This window comes from Pogoniulus pusillus, chromosome 10 (assembly GCF_015220805.1).
Source record: "Pogoniulus pusillus isolate bPogPus1 chromosome 10, bPogPus1.pri, whole genome shotgun sequence".
In the NCBI taxonomy this organism is placed as follows: domain Eukaryota; kingdom Metazoa; phylum Chordata; class Aves; order Piciformes; family Lybiidae; genus Pogoniulus; species Pogoniulus pusillus.
Genome location: NC_087273.1, coordinates 31,068,146 through 31,090,656, shown reverse-complemented (window position 1 = coordinate 31,090,656; position 22,511 = coordinate 31,068,146). Strand labels below are relative to the sequence as shown.

The 22,511-nt window shown below is 42.2% G+C and overlaps 1 protein-coding gene across 1 annotated transcript in view; it reads right to left on the bottom strand.

The window, feature by feature from the left end:
- Nucleotides 1-1,022: 1,022 nt before the first annotated feature.
- ZNF516 (zinc finger protein 516) overlaps nucleotides 1,023-22,511 on the bottom strand; it is a 112,334-nt gene continuing 90,845 nt past the window's right edge. The window contains exons 3-6 of the mRNA XM_064150126.1: nucleotides 13,838-15,322; nucleotides 8,605-8,709; nucleotides 7,638-7,705; nucleotides 1,023-1,175 (exon numbers count right to left, since the gene is read on the bottom strand). Of these exons, the coding sequence (XP_064006196.1) occupies nucleotides 1,116-1,175; nucleotides 7,638-7,705; nucleotides 8,605-8,709; nucleotides 13,838-15,322 (1,718 nt within the window). The 3' untranslated portion in view covers nucleotides 1,023-1,115. The remainder of the gene's footprint in view (nucleotides 1,176-7,637; nucleotides 7,706-8,604; nucleotides 8,710-13,837; nucleotides 15,323-22,511) is intronic.

Here is a 22,511-nt window from a genome sequence, read left to right as displayed (position 1 = left end):
AAAGAAGTTCCTTGCCTTCCCAAAATGCTACTGGGCTCAAGGAGGAGCGGTAGCTGGCCTGCTGAACCAAACACAGGAGCAAAGAGTACCTTACGGGCCCAGGGCTGCCTGAACTTGTTCAGTGCCACCTTTTCTCTTCTAACCACACAGATCAGCGGTGTTAGAGGGCTGAGCATGGTATTATTTCCTCTCCTTTTTTTTTTTTTCCCTAAGTGTGAAGACTTCCTTTGTGACCAGGTTGAAGAAAGTAGCCCTGTTACAAAAAATAAAAGGTCCTGAGAGTAAAACACAGAAGCCTGTTGGTTTCGGTATCATGTTTTGTGGTTTTTTTTCTTAGTGTTCAACTAGTTTTTCTTTTCCAAAGCAGAACAGAAGCTTTTTCTCTGGAAGTGTTTCAATTTCCATATTCACATACTATTAATGGTGCGTAGTCAAGAGCAAGAGCACTAGAAATGCAAGTGGTCCCCAAACTGTAATGAAACAAAACCATTGCAGAATGATGGTCTTTCTCTTTAGTCCCTTTAATCCTTCATCAAGCATTGCTTTCTCAGCACCAAATGCCACCTTCTCACTGCATCCCCCCTCCCCCGTTCTTCCTCGATTTTGTTTGTTGGGGTTTTTTTTAATTTGCTTTTCAGCATGACAGGCAGTGGCAGTTTCATTAATTAATACTTCTGCGGACCTCGAAGCCACTGCTGTTTTTCAAACGTATCAAATAGTCATTGTGAGCATCAGGGAGGTTTTCGTTACAGTGCTTAACTTCTTCATGCTGTCCAAATCACATAAAGTTTAATTTTTCCAGTGCCTCAAACTTCTCTTGATTAATATAGATGCCTTGTGCTGCCACAGTGCTTGCCAACTCTACTGTTTATTATAAAGGAAATAAGGAACCATGGGACTGATTAGTACGTCAATTTATATATATCTTGTGTAGCATCTTCATTTATTTAAGAAAGATTAACAGCGCAGAGGCAGCCCCCTCCTCGCAGAGCGCTGGGCTCGGTCTTGCGCAGCAGCTGCAGGCAAGGCGACGACTGGCAAGGAGGCTGCTCTGCGGCCCTGCGCAGGGGGCTGCCGGCCCTGCCCGCCGGCCTGGGGGCTCCTCCGCTGCAGCTCTAGGTTCCCTTCCGGAGAGGCAGCGTGTGGGTGACCTCTGCGCCGCCGTGGTCTCTCCCCTGCAAGAAGGATGACATAGGGAAAAGCTCATTCTCGCCCCTGCTGCCATGCGCAACCCTCCAGCAAGCCCTGCTGGCGTTCGTTACCCTTTATTAGCATCATGTAGAATCGTTTTGGCGCATCATATCATAAGTTTTGGGGATTTCTTTCTTTTTGTTTTTTTAGCATCTCCAGCACGAGCAAAGTGTGTCAGGTCCACATAGAGTCCCTGATGGACTAGAAGAGGAAGTAATACTGTCTGATAGAGCAGTTCAGACAAGGCTGAGAACAGGGAGGGGAAGAAGAGGCCTCCAAAAAGTGGAATTTCTTGCTAGGCAAAAAGAATTCATAACTGGATCAGCGTTTTAAAAAAGGCTGAAGTCACAGAGGCAGCTAAAAGAAGAAAAACGGAATTCTTGTGCAGGTCTGTCAAATGCCAAGGCAGCTCTTCTTCCCCTTTGTTACATTCCATTTATTTTTCTCTTTCAGCCAATTTTACTGAATAATTACCATGTTGAAAAAAATAGCAGGGAAATTCTAAAATCGAGGGAAATTAAAGATAACATCATGAATAAGTGGGAGCCTGCAGCTCCCAAGAAAAGCTTTAAAATGACATTTAGAACATCACTGTCGGAACAATGCAGTTTACAATCCTGATCCTAAGACAACATGGCAAGATTAATCTTACATAAATGCATTATCCTTAAGCTAAAGTCTTGATGAAGTGAAACAGACCATTTTAAATTAATGCAACATAAAATACGGCACCCATGTAAAATCCAAGCAAGTTTCAAGCTGTGCCTATGGCAGCCCTCGAAATAGCTAAAGAAAGCCCAGCTCTGGTTGACATAATGTATTAAGTGCATCTCTTTTGTTAATAGATTTAGAAAATTCCTAATTAAACCTGGCCCGAGATTCATGACATTTACCAGTCAAAGTTTGGTTTAAAGTCAGAAAGATTTGCAACAAAATTAAAGAAAAAAAAAGCTGCTGTACAGGCCACAGTATATTTGAAATGTAGGAAACAGTAACTGAATGAGAGATGTGATAAAACTTCCTTAGTTGGATGCTGAATTTCCTGCAGTAAACCAAGAAAGATGCTTTACATTTTTGCCCGGCTGCATCATGCCTGAGAGACAGAGCCACAATTCCGGGAGGAGGCATTCATCATTAAAATGTCTCGTATTGAACCGGCTCTATGTACACAGGGGAGCACAGCAGGGTTCTGCCAAGCCAGGGGAGGAGGGAGGGAGAGAGGGGAGGAGATGGCAGGCCATCTTGTCCCAGTTTCCCTGGGTAAGAACTGAAAAGAGGGGGTTAATTAGGGGCACGTTTTTGAGATGGACAGCCTGTGGGGTGCTGGGGGTGGGTAGAAGCATGCCAAGTGGGTCTGGACACCACCCAACCATGGACCGTGCAGCACCAGAAACCATGAAAAGGCTAACCTCCTCCCACCTGGCAGAGCTGCAGAGGTGTTTGGGTAGTGGGTGGACTCCTTTGATGCACCACTGTCCTCCCATTTTCAGAAGCACCTGAGCTTCATGCCTAACAAAACCCACCCAGTGGCTCACCCCCTTGTGTTTGCACTGGCCCAAGGGGGCTGCTGGATTTTGACCTAGCTGATACATAACTGGATCAAACTGTTCCTGAAGTGAAATGTTTTCTATTTTAAACAGCTGGCTTTCTTCACTTTCATCATTTTAAAGGGGAGAAAGAACAGATCTCTTTTCAAGCAAAAACTATAGCTTCCATGCCAAAAGCAGCTTTCATACCAACTTTTAGAGTTAGCAGGAAAATATCCACTTGTGTGTGTGTTAATGCATCAGAGACATGTTATTGCATGACACGGAAATAAGTTGAGATGATCGGGTCAGAGCACAGATATCACTCTGGTTTGCTGGCAAGGGGAGAGTGTTGGGATGAGAACTACAGCTGCTAATCCTGTCTGTAATGCTCATAAACTAACAGACACATAGCACATGCATATTTCTCAGATGCCAGCACAACAGTCTCCGTGATTCCTTGATTGTTTGCATTATAATCTCCATATGTATGAACGAGACAAATTAGGTTGCCATTTATTTGTTCATTATCTATTATTTTGATTAATGGAATTCTTGTTCTCAGAATAACTGTTTAAAAATAACATTTGCAATAATGAGGACTGAACTATTAATCATGATCTTTAGACGAAACTCTGCAAGGAAGTGGGGCAAGACATTTCCTATGTACAAATGTCATAAACAGGACTTCTGACAAACAGCGCTAGAATTCCAAAAGCAGAAAAACCCCAACGCAACCAAATTCATAAACCAATGCGTTAAGTAACTTTTTCATCTGTTGAGTTGGATTTTTTCTGCTCCTCCCCTTCTCTTCAAAGTTGCTTTAGGACAAGCAGGGCTGTAGTGTTGCTGGACCGTAAAAACACCAGAGGTGACATGCCTCCAGCCCTTCCCCTAGGCTCCTTTACTCATGTATTATCAGCGTAGTGCTTTCTTGATGGTTCTTGCCAATCAATCTCCCAGATTCTGACTATTCACATTTACACCATCTCAGGTATTGAGCACCACAGGAACTATTTTAAAAGTACTTAGAGTGGATAAAATTAAGGGTTTAGATACTCTACTGAAGGTGGTTTACCGCATCACACACAACCTATAACACACCTCTCTTTTCCATGAACGAGGCATAAGACCTGTGTTGTCCATAAAGCTTTCACCGAAAAGGATCATCACTGCCTTCTGGTATGGGCAAGGCTTCAGCCAGATATACCCATGATATCAACAATTCTTTCTTTTTTTCCCCCCTGGTCTATAGCTTTTCATTTATTCTCTGTGAATGCAAGGATAGTTTTCTAGAGAGGGTAACAGCTGGAGTTTATAGAGTTTTGCTTGTTTCACTCACACAAAAGGCAGAGAACTTGGTGCCTCTCCCTCTGGAGATGCAAATACACTTCACACATAGGCACTCTCAATTAGACAGAATTCTTCCTTTTGAACATCCAATTTCTTTTCCTTTACAATTTTTAGGGTATATTGTTTGACACAGCACTGATAGAGGAAAAACTGCATTCCTAAAGCAGGCCAAATTTCTCTATGCTTTTAAAAATGCAGCAGCAGAAGTTAAACAGAAGGCATTTGTATTAGAAATTGCTACCACTGCTATCACCATTTTGCAAACACACACTACAGACTGACTCCTGTGCCACTGAATGCACTGAGGAATTGGGCTTCTGGCTGCAATGTTGCAGCATCTCTGCAGCGCCTCTAAAATCCACCTCCCCCCCCCCCCCCCCATGCTTTAGGAGAGCTCTGTTTTGAGAGTTGCAGCAGCTTCGAGGTACACGAGGTCACAGGGACCCTTCCAAAGGGAAGCCAGCTTTGGCCTTGCTGTGCATAAGCAATGGAAGTGCACTCCCTGAATTCAGGCTTAGTAAATCAGGTCTTTAGATGCTGCTTAGTGTATTCCAAATTAAGATACATATTCATTGTGGATAAGCAAGCTTAATTATGGATATATTGGGATATTTAGCATTTACAAAAATATTCAGAATATTCAGTGTGTTTAATATGGCAGCATTTCAAGGGAATCTAGATGACTTTGCACAGATTGTATTGACTTGGGGTACATAATGAGCTTTTTTTTTAAAGTCCTTTAGAAAGGGAAAAGTAGGAAATATTCCAGAGCTCCTGGGATATTAATTTGATGTAAAATGTCCTTTTTTTTTAAAGTTTTCATATAGAAGTGAGACACCACAGTAAATAATGTTGTATCCTACACCTTGTTTATATTTCATTGGTGCTTATAACAGAGTATGAAACACAGCCCAGTGCTAATATTATCAAAACTGAGTGTGAATGGTCTTCTGTACACACCCCTATATGTGACCTACTTTTCAGTGATGCTGAACACCTGCATCTCCTGTTGGTGGTTCACTATTTTAAAGTAGGTTTCCTATTTAGACATCTAACTATAGATTCAGTTGGCTCAGTTTTGAAAAAAGCCTGGCTGTGGACCCTATTTTTAACACATGAAATTAGAATCGCTCTGTGAGAAAACAGCAATGTAGTGTAGCACTGTTACAAGCTTCTGTGCTGAGGGATTCTAAAAGCCCTACCTAACATTCCTTCATAAAGGAAACCTTTAGAGATGGTCTTCTGGTTGACTACTGATGGAAATGGGGGAACTGTGAAATACTAATGTTAATATTTTTACTCTTCAGCAGTCTACTCGGGGGAAGATATTTTACCTTTGAGGAGGAAAGATTATGTAAAGTGAATCATTTCCACTTAGCATTAAAATAAAGCTGCTGTACATGGTAACTATTGTTTCTTGCTCGGAGCATGTGTATGGCACTTCTGTAACTTGAACTGACTTTACACCATAAACTCTCCTGAATAGATCTGTCCCCAATTAAGAAAAGAAATGAAGACACAGAGTGACAATGTTTAAAGTGGGAAATCATAATGTTACCAGAATGCTGCAGGCATTGTTCTCCGTGTGAGCTCATTCCTGTGCTTCTAAAGGCCCCTATAGATGCAGGTAGAAGTGAGAGTATTCCCTAACGCCCAGGGACTGTGCAGGTGGAGTCTACTGGGGGAGCACAAAGCTTGCTCACCATAAGAACAAGCAAAACAGCAGACAACTGAATAATCCTAACTGACACAGATGCTGACTAACTGATACTGAGAAGCAAACAAGACAAAAGAAAGGGAACTATCTCCTAGAGAAGTGTTTTTGTGAAATAAATACTGGCAAAAAACAAAGCAGTTCAGGAAGCTATTCCCTACCCAGTATTTTACTGTACTATAGAGAGATGCTATAATTTAATCAAATATTTTGAAGACAGACATGGACTGAAACTTAAGAGCAAACTACATTTGCTGTGAAAGAAGCTGGTCAATAAATTCTGGCACGGCAGTAGTTTAGGAAGACAAGATTATGAGTCAATTTATTGTACAGTAATATAACCTGAATTGCAAAGAGTAAAGATGTGGACTGAGATGCCACACCTCTCTTTTAGATAGCTATGGTCACTTCAGAATGTACAAGTACATTTGGAAATGTACTTCCAGCTTTGACCTTACTTTGTCTTTTAGAGGGAAAAAGCCCAGATGTCTTCATAACCTAATCTCAACATGAGATAAAACAACGAGCATGAAAAGATTAAAGAGCATTTTAACGATACTTATGTTTACTAAATCTACATTAATAAAATGATGAGAACCAAAGACAAGTTGAGCTAGTTTGCAGATCTGTGGTGTTTCACTCTGTCACATGCTTCTGCTGAGAGGTATGTCTTTGCACAATTTTATTAGATAAGCATCATAAGGAGAACACTTTCATCTGGTTCTCCAATCATAGCATAATTCATAACTTTGCTGCTACTGTCTAAAAATAGCAAAGCAAACACTCAAGAACTATTGTAGTGCTATGCCATCTTGAAAACTTTATGAAGAGAGTTGTTGGCCATTCCTATGGTTTTATGACAACTCAGACCTGCTGGCAGTGATTGGGTTGTCCATGTAGTGCGACACAGAAGATACTAAGAGGTTCCATGAAGGGTGTGGCATATGAATGTGGTGGTGACCAGTGAGAATGTTTACCAGAAACCAGCTCCTAAACTTCCCTGTTGCATTCTCTGAGCATGGCCAAAACCATCTGCAATCATTTAGTAAGAGACTAGAGGACAGGAAAAGTGCTGTAGTCAAAATTCAACTGTAAGTATGGATGAAAAGAAAAGTGAATGATGCTGGAGGCAGTTTCACAATGAAAGAAAGCTGCCTATGCTAAGGCATGCCCTGAAACCCATTTGCCAAGCTGGAAGACGGAGTGGAAAGGTCCAGGTTATGAAAGTGGTCTTGAAAGATCTAAGATCTATGCAACAAATTTGGTTTAACAGTTTTCTATGCAACAGCTTTGCAATTTTAATTCAGAGTGTTGAGAAGTGTTTTTTTTAATACAGGAAACTGCACTAGAAACAGGAAAGCACACTGCCACACAGAGTCCACTGAAACTGGAGGACTAGAACCTTTCAAAGGCCAGATACAGGACATCAAGGTATGAATCCTCTTCAGAAAAATACAGACTAAGCACTAATTGTATTGCTGCAGGAGAAAATGTGTGAGCTGTAAAAGTAGATTATTTCTACAAATTCCTTATGTACTATCTCACTACTACATATCACTGTGCATTACAGAGCTGTCTATTCTGCCCAGTCCCCAGTAAGCTGGTAAGATGCTTATTTAAACATTAACTACCTGCTTTACAACCAACTGACTCTCCATATAACAGACTTTGGTAAAGCGCTTAAAAAATTTAAGAGCTTAAAAAAAAAAAAAAAACCTTAAAAAAAAAATCAAGAAACACCATTATTACTTATACATGTTATAAACCAGAGCTTTAGTGATGAGTATCACCACGCAACTTTTTTCCCAGCTACCACATTAAAAACCAAACATCCAATTAATTGTAAAACATACTTGTTTTGGGGCATCTGCGGAGGTGGTGTGAACTTCAGTACCTCGGAGTCCATTAGACTCAAATACCACTGTGGGAACAAGGGGGCTTGTTAACAGATGAACATTCAAGCTTCGTTAGTGTGTGTACATTATTTGAGACCATTACAGATTAACCACGTTCAAAAAAAGACACCAGCTACTAGCCTGTGGCCGGAAAATACCAATTTACCGTAACACTTACTGTAAGAGAGTGTGCTAATGGCAGCCTAGGGCCACTGCCCTTTTTAATTCAGACTTCAGCACTGAAGAAAGCAATCACTGACAACATTAATTATCAGTGTATGTGTAAAGGGACCCTCTTCTTGCATTACTTACCATTTGGCCTCTGTCATTTTGCATCAGACTGGCTTATGTATGCATCATTCACACTTTTCAGGAGGAACCTGCTAGTCTTACTGTCTCATGCAATGCTCAGGAGGTCTCTCAATGCCAGTGGCTTTAGCCTCCCATAGCCTTACCCACAGACTGTGCCAGGTTAAAACATCTGGATTTCCCATTTTAGGGCTGACCGGTCTGTGGAAAAAAAATCTTGTTTCCCACAAAAAATGTTCCTGTCAGCAGCCACGATGAGGCAAAACAAAGCCTTATGTTGTGCTGAAAGGGGTACTTTGATTTCAATTTGTGCTGGTGGCAACAGAATTCATTAGCATATTCATTTCTGAGTACCCTACTCTCTAATTAAAATAAAACATTTGCAAACAGACTTCTCTTAAATGCATTGCAGTTTTATGGAGATCGAGCAGGGATCAGGTAAGCAATATCCGGAGAACAAGAGCAATAGTCGTAACAATAAACCCCCTGTCTATTAGATTGAGGTGCTGGAGTTACTTAGGTTAACACCGTCTGTGACACATAATTCTTGGCGTTTTGTTAGCCGGGTCTGAAAATATGCAAGTGGAAAAAGAAGAAAGACCGTGTGAAAAGATACCTGCGTGGGACCTCTGATGAGTCCTGAGGTGACTGGGTTGGGTAAAGCATTTTCCACATTCTCTGCAGACGCAGTCTCCTTGGCGTGTTTGTGTCCTGAGCATCCCTGTAGTCAAGAGGAGGGGGGCGGAGAGGGGGAGAGAGAGGAGAGAGGAAAGTTGAGAAGAAAACATTATGCCAGAAGAAAACATCATTAGTATGTCTAATGTGTCATTATGTGAGGCTACCTTCAGGCCCTGGATGACAACTGTCAGCCTTCATCTAGGCACTGGCTGACAGGCCAGGCACACACAGGACTGCAAGAATGCATAAATTACATTGAATTAAAAAACGCTCCCCATGATGTGCCCGCACCAGGACTGGCATGTCAGGTGTGCGCGTTTCAGAGCAGCTGGATCCACTTCTCAGCCATCACCCAGCTTTGTCAAGCAGTACATCAGGCAAATCAAAGTGACTCCAGCGTGGCGGAGACAAGTCACATGGATAATAGGAAGTGAGTAGGACCAGAGCCCGACTGTCCCCCCCGGGCGGCAATACCTCAGAGACAAATGCAGAGCGAGCGGAGCCATCACAGACTGATCAAACCTTTCGCCCCTGCCTACCTGCCTGCCGGTGCTGCTTTGACCCCGGACCTCTGAGGCACAGACGAAAGACATCTGTGAATGAAAGTGTCATTCCGGACATTTTGAGCTGGTAGCAGCACAGCAGCCTTCCCCCAGCCCTGGGTAAACATGTTTTCTAGGCCATTAGCATTTGTGGAAAACTGCTCAAACCTCTCCTTTTCCTCCAAAGGTCAGTTTACAGCATCTGACTTAAAGGGCTGGTCTTTGTCTTTTTGCTGCTGATCAAAAATGACACATCTGACTTTTATTGGGCATTTTCATCATTAAAATAAAAAGAATTTAAACAAAAATATCTGAGCATCGTCTTTTCTCTTTCAGTAAAACGCCCTCCTCAGATGGAAACAGTTGTGCAGAAGCTGCTGCTGGTCTCTTCTCACAGGTAATTAGTGATAGAACGAGAGGGAATGTCCTCAAGCTGCGACTGGGTAGGTTTAGACTAGATATTAGGGGCAAAAAAATCACAGAAAAGAGTGGTCAGGCATTAGAATAGGCTGCAAAGGGAGGCAGTTGAGCCACCAACCCTGGAGGTGCTTAAAAGCTGTTTGGATGTGGTGCTCGGGGATACGGTTTAGGGTGAACCTTGTAGAGTAGGGTTATCGGTTGGACTTGGTGATCCTGAAGGTCTTTTCCAACCTGAATGTTTCTGATTCTGTGAAGAAACACCACTGGGATACTTTGGCTTTTAAAGAATTTCTCAGAAGGCTGTCAGTGGAAGTGCAATTTCAGCTTTTCTTTCACTCCCCCTCCCCCTTACAGCATTTAAAAATAACAAAATCACAAACAAGAAAAGTGGCAACATACAAAAAACAGATGAAAAATCAACTGCAGGATGTCAGAGAGCTCATGTGAGATACAGATGCTGTACCTGAAACTGAATGGAAGACAAGCTGCCATTCATTCTGCTGGTACAGCACCAAGTGCAATAGTTTTTACCACAGTATATACTGAAAAAGAAATGTTTGGCCAAAAAAAACACCAAACCCCCCTACCTAAAATGGTTTTCTCTTTCAGCAACAGCACCTCCTGCAGATGGCAGCACAGGCTGTACAATAAGCCTGCAACGCGCTCATTCCAGCAACAAAGCTCCTGGCATTAGTCAAACACCAGATCGTGGTCTAAGGGCGTATTTAGATCACATACACACCTATCCTATACACACACACAGAGAAGAAAACTAATCACAGCCGTTTCAATCAGAGCTTCACGGTAGCAAAATGTGATGGGTTTGCCTTGTAAGGCAGTCAAGATTAAAGCAGATTTTCAGGCCTGTTAATACAAGCAGTTTCCCCTCACTTGTCAGAACTACAACTGCAAGTTCACAAGCTAAGTGAAGTGAAGTGGAGCGAAGTGTGTTGAGGGAGCAGAGGTGGCCTTTGCCTAACCACTGTGCTGGCAATTGTACAGCCAGAGCAGCACTCTGCTCCCAGCAGAGTGGCTCTTGTGCAGCCTGTGAGACCTGGCTTCCTCAGGTGGTTTTCTGCCATCTCTGGAAATCATTTAATCTCTATATACCCCAAGTTTCCCCCTGTGAAAGGTGAATACACTACAGGCTCGATCTGACAGCCTTCATCAAAGCACTGCTCCTACTTGAGTAGAGTGTGATGGAAGGTTGAGGATGCTGTTGTAAGCCAATGTAGCCTGTATAAGCACCAAAAGTAAGCAAGTCAGGACTTTTCATCTAACTCCTCCCTGGCACCCACTTTACAGTAGTTATTTGAAAAGCAGGTGGAAAAAATGGATTGCTTCCAGGTATATTTGCCACTGCTGCATTTTCTAAGGAGCACGATAAGGCTTTTGATAGTTCAGAGCTTTGAGCAACAGCCATCACTGCTGCAAGGCTATGCCCCTACGAGTCATCACTCAGGTTATCCTACATATGAACAAAAGAGGGTGGATGACTACAGGTGTTAGCAAATTAAGGTAAAATGAACGTGACTACATGAAGGAGAGAGCTCCAGCAAAATCAATGCTCAAACCTGGTCTCAGAGGAGCCCTAGAGAAAGAGTGCATCTGCTGCCATAACTCATCCCCCTTCCTAATATGGCAATTCATGTAAGTATTATGAATAAAATAAATAACTACTATTCAATATAACAATAAGATTCTCTCTGCAAACATCTGGGAATATTAGGTAGTGTGAAACAAACCTGGCCTAGGTGCAGCAACCTTTGTGTTTGCAGCTGTAACACAACAGTTGACACAATTCTCCTTCCCAAGGACGCACTGGAATAAATACAAATGAAAAAGAAAGGATCCCAAAAATAAGCCCTAAAGGAAGTTGAACACTGCACTACTACATTAAAATAGTCTAGTGTGATCCAACATGAGGTCATATATCAAACATCCAAGTGTACTGGGAACATTCAACTGGGAAAAATCTGTGACAATTATATTTAGTGGGATTTTTGAGTGTCCTGTACATCATGATTGTCATATTTACATTATCATATTAAGATTAAACCGTATGATGCATGCTGACTCAGAGGGCTCAATCCATGGTTTTTCTCACAAAGTGTGTGTTCCTTCTGACAAAGTTCATTTACCCTCCTCAATTTGCAGTTGGTAGGATCTTGTTCCTTTTGCCTGCAGTGGCTTTTTATTATAGTGCTATGAAAAACAGCCATCATGTCAACTGGTTTGGAGAACCATCAACAACCTGGAAGCTGTATATAAAATGAAGACAAGCTACATTAAAAACGAACAAACAAACAAGGTTTCAAATTCTGAAAACTTGGTTGCTGTGAAATACTTGGCATGAAAGAAGAGATTTCAAGGCAGAGGTGGGCACTAAGTAACTTCCAGTTAAAGTGTCTCTAGAGGTCACTGCTAAATAGAATCATTTGGTCAGCAAAATCACCTATTTAAAAAGCAGGTACATAAAGACCTCCTTGGAAAATCTACCCCTACTTTGCCCCAGTGGTCCTCATGTATTTTCTGGTGCCTCCATCTTGGCTTTTAATATTTCTCTCCATTCCTCTTACCATGTCTTGGAGCTCATTGGGTCAGTAAGATCTCTCTGAGCAGGTTAACACAATGCGAAATTAAACAACATCGAAGAAGTTGATGGTGGAACAATTAACTGATATTTAGAGAAGGAAGAAGGCAGGAAGAAACTTCTGTAGGCACTGGAATGGCAAAAGTAAACTGAATGGATATAGACCACTGACTGACCCTGCAGTTTCAGAAACCAAGAGTGTCTTTTCCTAAGAAAACCCAGGAGCCTGATAGTTACAATCTTCATGCAGCCTCTAACCACCTGTAAAATGATCTACTCAATAAATGTCAGCCCTATGCAGCATTGCACTTAAACAACTGAGCAAAACTGACACTGCAGTGGCTGAAAGGTGCACCTCATGGACTATTTCATGTAGAGATTTCTCTTCTGTCTTGTCCAAAAGGCCTTCCATCATGATCTGACCAAACACTACGGCTCCCTTCCTTGCCTCACAGCTGCCAGAGGGGTCAATACCGACACACATCTTCTGTGCAGTAGACCATAGCTGTGCTTAGACCACCAGCTTCCAAATGTCCTGTGTTTCATCCTGCTTGCAAAATGGGATTTCACACTTGCTTTTGACAAAACAGAGGATTATTCCAGATGAGGACACTAGAAAACATGGGGCTGGAATGCATGCCTTTCCACATGGAGTTCAGTTCTTGCACAACTTCTATGAAGAGAAGATGCATATGAAAAAAATGGGATAGTTCACAAACAGTGAGAGCTGGGACTGCGACTCCCATTCTCTGACCCTGCACACATATTCCCATCTCATTTTTCACTGAGACAAACTAATTCTGGCAGATCATCCAAAGAGCATAGCTTCAAAACCAAAAATCAAATAGGTTTCTTTGTGTTTGGTTGTTGTTTTTTTTCCCCCCTCTTCTTTCTGTATGGCAACTGACTGGTGAAAGACAGGAAAGCTTTGGTACTTTTATAGTCCCTGAACTTCTAAATTGGTTATCTGTATGATTCCCTCTCCTGATTATGTGAATTCAAATGTACATATTCAGCCCTATAGTTTTTAATTATAAAGATACAAACAGATCAAAAGAATCATTTGAAAAATACAATAGCAGTCTTTGATATGGACAAGGAAGATCTTAAGACTTTTGTCAAGAAAGACAAAGAGCACCGACAAGTGATTATCTCTCACTGTTGTTGCAAGACTTGTTTGCAGACTAAATTGAACAAAACCTCCAAAATAACATCACAGAAAAGCTCCAGAGGATGTTTATTTTGCCCGAAGCAAAAAGATGATGGTGTGTGCTAGCATCAGCATATCAGGGGGATCTTCCTATGACAGCACATCTGTGTAACTTTAGCGTGCTTGAAGTGCAGGGACAAAGGAACAGCAATACTCCAGGTGGAACCAGAGACATTTAACCTGCGACAGAAATGTCACACAGTGCACGAGATGGGATGCTGCAGTGTTAGAGATCAGTAAACAAACCCATTCAAGCCTATCCTGAAATGATAAAAACAATGAACTTGTAATCCCAACCATTAAAGGGAGAGAAAGAAGAAATTGTGAAGCAGAATGTCATGGCTCTGAACAATGCAGGAACAAGCAAGCCACATGCTCAGCTATGAAGGACTTGTGAAAATCTTACCTGTGTGATCCAGGACAGGGCTGTTGGCACCACAGGTTTGGTACAACGAAGCAAGGTCCTTTGGAATGTAGGTTTTAAAGATATTTAAAACGTCCAAATGTTTCTCGTGCCCATCTGATCCCAGATCCTGTTTGATGAAGTGTAAAGCTGGAGAAACTCCTGCAGCACTAGGCTGGGGCTGCAGCAGTGGGCTTGCTCGTGCTACTGCTGTGCAGTTTACCAATGTCCTCATCTCATTCCCAGCCTTCACGTGAGATTCCCTCTGAGGCACCAGTGGCTCTTCATGTTTAGTGTACTGCTCGCTTTTGCACAGAGGATGATACTGCAGCGGTGGGCTGAATTTGGCCTTCATGGAGTCGGATGCGCAGTGCTTAGCTGGAGGGGCAAAACTAGTACTTCCTTGGGGACCAGCATACTTTTCCACTTGCTTGCTGTTGGTAGGCTGTGTGCTAGGCCTGGATATGACCGTTTGAGTAGGTGTTACACTTCTGCTATAGGCTCCCATTTGCATAAGTTTAGAATTTGTCTCGTATTTACTTTTTTGTTGTGTTGCTATGCTGTACTGCTCCTGGGAATGGTTTAACTTGGGCTGCCTGTACCCATCCAGACCTGATAAGCGTGGACCACAGTGGCTGAAGGCATGACTGTCCTTGGACTGAGACATACTCCCAGACTTCACAGTAGTCCCAACAGAAAGAGAGCTGGTTTTGGAGCCTGGCGATGCACTTGGCACTTGAGTGCGTGTAAATCTGGCAATGGGCAAAGGCTGGCACTCCTTACCACCAAGAACAGGAGGGGGGCCAGTACGCCCACTCCTTGCCAGAAAGATCAGGTTGTTTTTAATACTCTTGAATCCATTCTGCTGAACCCAAGGGGGGACCATTGAGTTACAGCTGATTTTGTGCAAAATTCTTTTGTGCATCCAAAGGACTTCAGGGTAGTAGGTCTTATGACTGCAAAAAGGGCACGGGTAGACAATTAAAGCAGCCTGCAAGGATGTACTCAGATTTTTATTGCATGAATTATCCCTTGTTGATTTTTCACTCAAATCGAGTGGAGCTACTTCTTGAGCTTCAGCACCTTTTTCTAGAGGATGCTCCCTGTGCAAGTCTAGCAAATTTTCTCTAGCACAACTAGCCTGCACTTCAAGCGACGTTTTCAAGTCCATGACCAGGTTTGAAGACGCCTGGCTCGAACCCGAAGCAAAGCCAGCAATGCGACTGGAGCACGGAAGCCCTTGGCTGTGGTGAAATGCTGGCATCTTTATGTCTGCAGAACTTTTTATATCTTGGTATTTCGAAAAGGGCTCCTTGATGACACTCTGCAGTGTTTGCAGTGTTGACACCAGGGCAGGAATCTCTGGTTTAGGTTCCTTGGCCTTGTTTTCTCTAGCACTGCAGCTTCCCAGCTTTGGGAGTTCATCCAACTGAGACGTTACCATGGGGGTTTGCTCTTCAGAAAAGTTGCAGTGGTATGGCTTTTCATCTGAATGGGACAAAAAGAAACATCATTGTCACTTTATAAGGAAAGAAGCCCAAAAGACAGAGTAGAATTCAAGCCTAGAAAAAAGATAGCAATTGAAAAAAACAAACTTGGTATCAGTATTGTAATGACATGCTATGGACTAAATGTACTGTATAAGTAAGAAAGTCTTGAAACAAAACCCAACAGTTCAATTTACCTATAAAAATGCCTGCAAAGTCTGGATAAACTCTCTAATGCTGCATGCCTGTGACGTTTTGAAGAAAGAGCAATTCAGTAATACATCCATGTTTGAATTGTGGCACTGTGAGAAAAAGAAACATATATGCAAACACTTAATGCTTTAAAAAAGTGAAGATAATGGAGCCAGATAGTTAAAGGTCTGTCAACACTTCCGCTATAAGCTCCTATTTTCAAAGGGTTTATAACTCAGCAATAAAAATTGCCTCCATATGGAAATAAAGCATGTAAGCAGGTACAGCATACAGGATATATTGTTCGCTAAAGAGGGACTTTTGTAGTGGCAAAATCTAGAAGATGAGTTATGAAGAATGTAGATTTTGGATTTTCATCCGTTATTTTGAAGCAGATAATTTCTATTTTAAGTTATGCCCATGTTTGAGTCAAACTTTAGGAAAAAATTATGGCTGCTCACTCCATTGAGAGATAAGGCATTTAACATTTTCAGCCAGTTAGATTACAGAATTCAAAGCAGACTTCCTATTTCCCTCATTTTCTTATTCTCATTTCTCCAGTGTAAAATTATCTTCTTAATACATCCTGCAAAGGGAACATACTGGGCAGTAATTAAAACCATTTAGGGTGAAAGGAGAAGAGTGAGATGTGTTTTGCTGGGAGCACGGCTACCTCTGCCCACTCCCCAAATGATCATAGGATGATAGGATAGGATCATAGGATGTTAGGGGTTGGAAAGGACCCAAAGAGATCATCGAGTCCAACCCCCCTGCTGGAGCAGGACAATGCTATCTAACGCAGATCACAGAGGAACACATCCAGACAGGCCTTGAAAGTCCCCAGAGAAGGAGACTCCACAACCTCCCTGGGGAGCCTGTTCCAGTGCTCTGTGACCCTTACAGTAAAGAAGTTCCCCCTTGTGTTGAGGCAGAACCTCTTTTGCTGCAACTTACACCCATTGCTCCTTGAGTCACTGATGAAGCCACTGAATCAGTTCACAAACCAATTCCACAGAGATATTCACCACAGCAATAACGCTTAGTGCACTGAATCCATTTAACATGCAACTGAATTGAATCATCTGACAAACTCTCAGTTTCAATTAATATGCAGTTAATGAGCCACTGCCAGGCAAGTGTAAGGAGACCATGCTCCATCTGAAATGTCACCAGTCCAAAGTGATCACCACATCTGTAGGAGGGGTGAGAATGGGAAAGGAGTGAACTGCTCTAGAACTGCATATCCTCTTGTATCAACTCATAAAAGCCAGGTCCTCAGAAATTGAAGCGTTAGTGCAGCAGAGTGCCACGGGCATTATTCTGCATGGTGCAACGGAAGAAGCATGGTTGGGGTTTCACTGAAAATAAGTCCACTTCAATTCAAGCAAAAAAATCTACAGCTTTTGTTTAATTCAAGGTAATTAGGTTAAAAAGAAGCCATAGATTTGTGGCCTTGCAGGGCTGAGTGATCACTCTGCTATGGTAATTTTCCTTTCAGACTCTCTTAGCGGGTAAATTCAGGGTGGGGGAAAATCCACAACACAGAAACGTCTTTTTACCATGTTGCAGGGGCAAGGTTTTGGGAAAGCACATGCCCAGCACTGCTAGCCAAATTTACAGTTTGAAACAAAGACACTGGATACAGCAGTGAAATCTGACACTCCACATCTGTGTTATTTTCAAAGCACATCTGTCAATCCCCCCAAATATTTGTGCTCTTAAATAAGATTTTAAGTCTTCTCTTTATGATTCCAAGGAGTGGTTCCTTTGATCATCATAGTAAATAAAAAAGCAAAGTAAAAACAAATCATTTGATCATAGCAGTACTCGGCAGAGACTGAGCCAACCTACTGGCCATGCGGAGAAGAGTGGGCAGAGAAGGGAGGAGGGAGACACTCTCTGGGCCTAGGAAGCCAGAAGGCTCCATTCACTCCTTTACCCACCTGTGCAGCCATGGAATGCATCAGCACACGTGAAACAGATTGCCCAGGGAAATTACAGATGTTGCCTCTCTGGCAGTGTTCAAGGCCAGGTTGGATAGGACCTTGAGAAACCTGGTTTAGTGGAAGGTGTCCCTGCCCATGGCTGGGCTGTTGGAACTAGATGATTTTTAAGGTTCCTTCCAACCCAAACCATTCTATGACACTGGTGACCTTCAGAGTGCCCTGCAAACCTCAGATGCTACTCAGTGCTTTCTGACTTGATTAAAATCTATGCACTCTTTCAGCAAAGAGGACACAGTTGAACAGAGTGTGAAGTAGCATGGATAAGGCCTGGGCTTGATCTTTAGGTTTAGACTGTGCAGTTTAGGTCTGTACTTGCAGGGAAGAGGGGAAGAAGGATGCAGAACGAGACCACTGTCCCATGTGCCCCAATAATCATGGATATAAAGCCTGTGACTGCAAGCCTCAAGGTGGATACAATCCTTTCAGCCCTATAGCTTCAGCACAGCCATCAGAGGCATTCTCCAGGTGGAAAATCTAGCACAGGGTAGGAAAATGATGAGGTGCATCTGGCCTGCAATTGCCACAATGCTGAAAACATACACTATTAGTACCATACACGAAAATTCATGAGGTTATTACAAAACAAAACTACACTCCTGCCCCAACTTCCCCAAGATGTGGGCAGATACACTTTTTCATTCACAGGCCAACTCACACTTCTTAAGCAGCACAAAGCAGAGCTTAACCTTTTCCCTAGCCCCATCCTGCTTCCTGCCAGGGACAAAAAGCCAGGCTGAAATGCTGCCACATGCCATCCTTCCTGTCATGGTTGGTGGTTCAGAAGGACTACCATCAGATAGCAAAAGCCAGGGGGTAAGAAGGAATGCAAGAGGAGAGGGTGTGCAACCCAATTATATAGGCAGAGCCTTTTTAGGAAAATAGATTAAATTTATTTTTGCCTGCTCTCAGCCACTTGCCCCAGCTGTAGAGGGGTACTAATAATCCTTTTAAATCACTGGTATAAACTATTGCTCAAATCAGTGCAGCGCAGGCATTACTGTCACAAGAAACTTTCAAGATTTTATTATGTCCAGGTCAAAGCAAAAAAGCCATGAATGGGATGTCTTTTGCATGATCTCCAGGGACTATAACTCACATTCCTCACTGAAAGAGTTCTTAGCCAAGCATGCTCTTGCTTTTTTATCCTACAGTCCCTGACATCTCTTCACATTTGTCTCAATTTCTTTGTTTCTTATCCCAAACAGCTGTTTAAGATTTGTTCTTAGAGTGAGAAAGGTTCTTTTACTACTTCCCTGGAATGTTACAGTTCTTCTGTGTCATGGATACCCAACCAACAGCTGAAGTGGAGGAATTTTACAAGGTGCCTAGCTAGGAGGTGGCTGTTCTTGCCATCTTGTGCCTTCAATTTGATCATAGCTTCAAATATTGATGTCGCTGCAGGCCACAGGAGAGCAAAGGAGAGTAAGAAATACTAACCATATGGGAAGCCACAGTTTAGAAATAGGAATATTCAGGGATTTGACCAGCTCTTCAGAAATACACCTAACTGCCATCACTTATTTACCTTCTGACAGAGGCAGATAGAAGAGAGAAGACTCCCTTTCTCCCCATATACATGTATCCTTCTTCTTTCTCCCATCATGCATAAACTCCACTTGTTTCTTTCCTAGCTCTGCTTCTCCACAAAACTGAATTTCAGAATGGGTTGCACAGCTGTTTTAATTCATGAGGCTTCCTATAAAGAAAACCAGGCAACAAGCCTAAGGACAATGAAACCATGATTTCTACTCAAAGGAGCAGAACTGGCTAGAAATTGGCCCCTCTTCTGGCTAGCATTACAGCACCAGGAGCTGAAGGGAAAGGAGCAGATGTGATGTGTTTGATTTTTAGTAAACATTTGATAGTGATTTGCACTTAAGAGATGAATGCTGTGGCTCAGTTTGAAAACTGACTGCAAATAAATTATGATAAAAGCAAGGGGTAATATTGGAAGAAAGTGTAATATTGCAAAGAGCTGTATTAGGTCCTATTTCACTTGGTGTTTTCTTTAACGATCCAGAAGAGACTCCAGACAGCATGTGAACTTAAATCTCCAGGAAATATCGCATTTGGAGGTGCTGCAAAAATAACTGGGACAAGGAAAGGGCACAGGGACTTAGAGAGAATAGAAATGCAGTCTGAAAAGAATCAAATGAGATTCGTTCCAGAGGGAAAAAAAAAAAAAAAAAAGGCAGGTTAAGACAAGTGAAGGGAAACAAGCCAAAAAAACCCCATGCAGTGGGAGGGAGAAATCTGGGAAGCAGCAATATTGAAAATAACAGATGTTACAATAGACAGCAAGTTAAGTATTAGTGTAGTGGTGAGGTTCTCCAGCTTAGCTTTCACAAATAAAAAGATGCCTTGTAAAAATAAAACTAAAACCACCCTGCTTAGGTTGTACTGGTCACATTATTTATGGTTTTTCAGATATACAGATATTTAATACAAACCAAAACGTACACACATATTTAATATAAACCAAAATATATAGAGAGAGAGCATTAATGAGCACTATGTAAAAGCCCATAGTAAGCACAATACAACAGAACACAGGAGGGGAAAAAAAGCAAAAGGCAGGTTTGCAGCAGAAAATCAAAGTCTTTATCCTGTGAAAGGAAGGTCCAACAAAACTACTCCATGCCTGCAGAATATCTGTGCACATCCACAATAGACAAGTCAGAAGAAGCTTAGAGAACTGCAACAGAAAAGACTGAACAGAATATAAAGATGAAGAGTTAAATATCCTTCACATGGCTGAGGGAAGATGGGAGGGTGATTGGCCAATGCCTGCAGTCTTCCTAGGAACTCCAAGCTCCAAGAGAGAATTACATCATCTTGACCACTGGAGTCTATCATAACCATAAGATATAATTGTGCACAGGAAAACGTCTATCATAACCATAAGATATAATTGTACACAGGAAAACTCATGATGAACAGGAAAAAAGCCCTAATAATTCTGTGCATTTGCAGCTTACTGTATAACTACCAAGGGAAGAGGTAGCATACTGCTTGGACTGTAAAACATAGATGCCCAAAACACAGATTTATCAACACATGACAAAAGCATCACTTACGCCTTCCCTTTGCTCTAGCAGCACACATACCAAAATCCCTCATAAGCTGATATCCATATGCCACAACTGCTTTGTAGACATATGCCAAAGCAGCTTTCCTTTCACACTAATTTCCCTGTGTGCTAGCTAAAGAAAGAACTCCTGGAACATTTAGTAGTGAGCCTACAAATCTCCATAGCAGCAAGTTTATCATCTGAGCTGTTCAAAAGACCTGGTATCTGTTTTGCAGAGGATGATGTGTCTTCCACTCATGTCCCCAGTTTCAGCTACCTCCATGCCTAGCTTGTATGCTCCACACACTATTTGCCATCTCACCTGCTTTCTGCTTTGGCTACACCACTCAGCAGATCTACAACACAGTACTGAAGCAGGCATGAGATGAGAGACAACTGCTACAAACCTTCTTTGGTTTTCTTAGACCACAAAGCCACAGGTCCAATCAGATACTGGTTAAAAGAGGTTATGCTGTTTTGATACAAGATTCATCCTCTCACCTGTAAGACTCACCTTGCTTTACACATTGTTAGATGCTTTCAGATGCAGGTCCTCAATAATTCAGAAAAAGAGATGTTCAAGGATTAGAGTGGAGTACTCAGTACTGCAAAATGGGGCAGGCTAGCAGTTGAGAGTGTGACAATGAAGGGTAGATCAACTAATAGTCCTGTTTCCTCTCAGACTAATTTTTGAATTGATAGTGAGTGATTTTGGCTGAAGTTTGTGGGGTTTAGTGGGGCAGAAACCCAACAAAGCTCTTGAGATTGAGACGCTAGCTGATATGGTTCATCAGCCAACCAGCTCACCCTGCCCTGGCCCAGCCTTTGTCTGGTCATGAGTGAGGTGTGTCTGGTTTACAGCACACTTCTTTTCCTTATTACTTCTCATAATTTTGCCCCCCCCCCCCCCCCCCCCCCCCCTTTTACTGTGGCTAGAAGTGAGGGAGTTACCTTTTTGCATAAGCAAACAAACCCAGATCATGAGTTCATCAATCAGAGCTAGCAACCCTTTGCTATAGCTTGAATTCATGGTCTCCATTCTCCTTTTCTACATCTAAACCTTATAGTTCCCCAAATGACTTCTCATTGACTTTTTAATCTCAATTGCCAGCAGTTTCAGGATAAGGATGCATGATGGCAACTGCCAGCTTTCAACAAAGTACTTCTTGAAAAAGGTTGCTGACTGCAACACAAGTAGAGAAACAATAAAGTTTGTATCTTTGGTTTTGAGGAGTAGACCCAGGGAAGGGAAATTAATACCTGAACAAAGCAATTTTAATTCTTTTAGACACTTTAGGAAACAAAAGTTTGCTTTTTTTCCCCCCTTTCATTCTATTCCTCCCAAACAGTACTACTGCTGTTGCCATGAGATTACATGGCTGATGCTTGGAGCCCTAAATTCAGCTTTTTTTATGTCCATGCTATCTTTCAGCTGTTTTTCTTGCACATTTTTCCCCCCCTCTATTCATGGAACAACAATTTATGAACTTATTCCAAAGTCCCATCTGCTTCATTTCACTAACTTCACCCTTTTCAGTTTCTAACTTTTCCCTGTAGTTACCTTTTACCCTCACTACCCAATGCTTAAAACATCACACAGCCATGTCCCTGAGCCTGCAAACAGCTGAAAGGCCCCGTAGCATTGTTCATCTCCTTTCCCCTGCAGAACTGGGGGACGCTGCAGGGGACGGAAGTGGCACAGGCAAGCAAACCCACCACTCCTAACACTCCTTAGTCCCCATTTGACTAATCTCTCTTATATTGTCTGAGAGGACACCTGCTGCTTGTGAAAACAAAACCCACCCAGCTCTTACAATCCAGGCAGCAAAACACATGAATAGGCAACCACCAAACTAATTCAATGAAGTTTGTTCAGTTCTGGACTGCATATGTTGAGGTTTTGGAATTATTTTAGATTATTA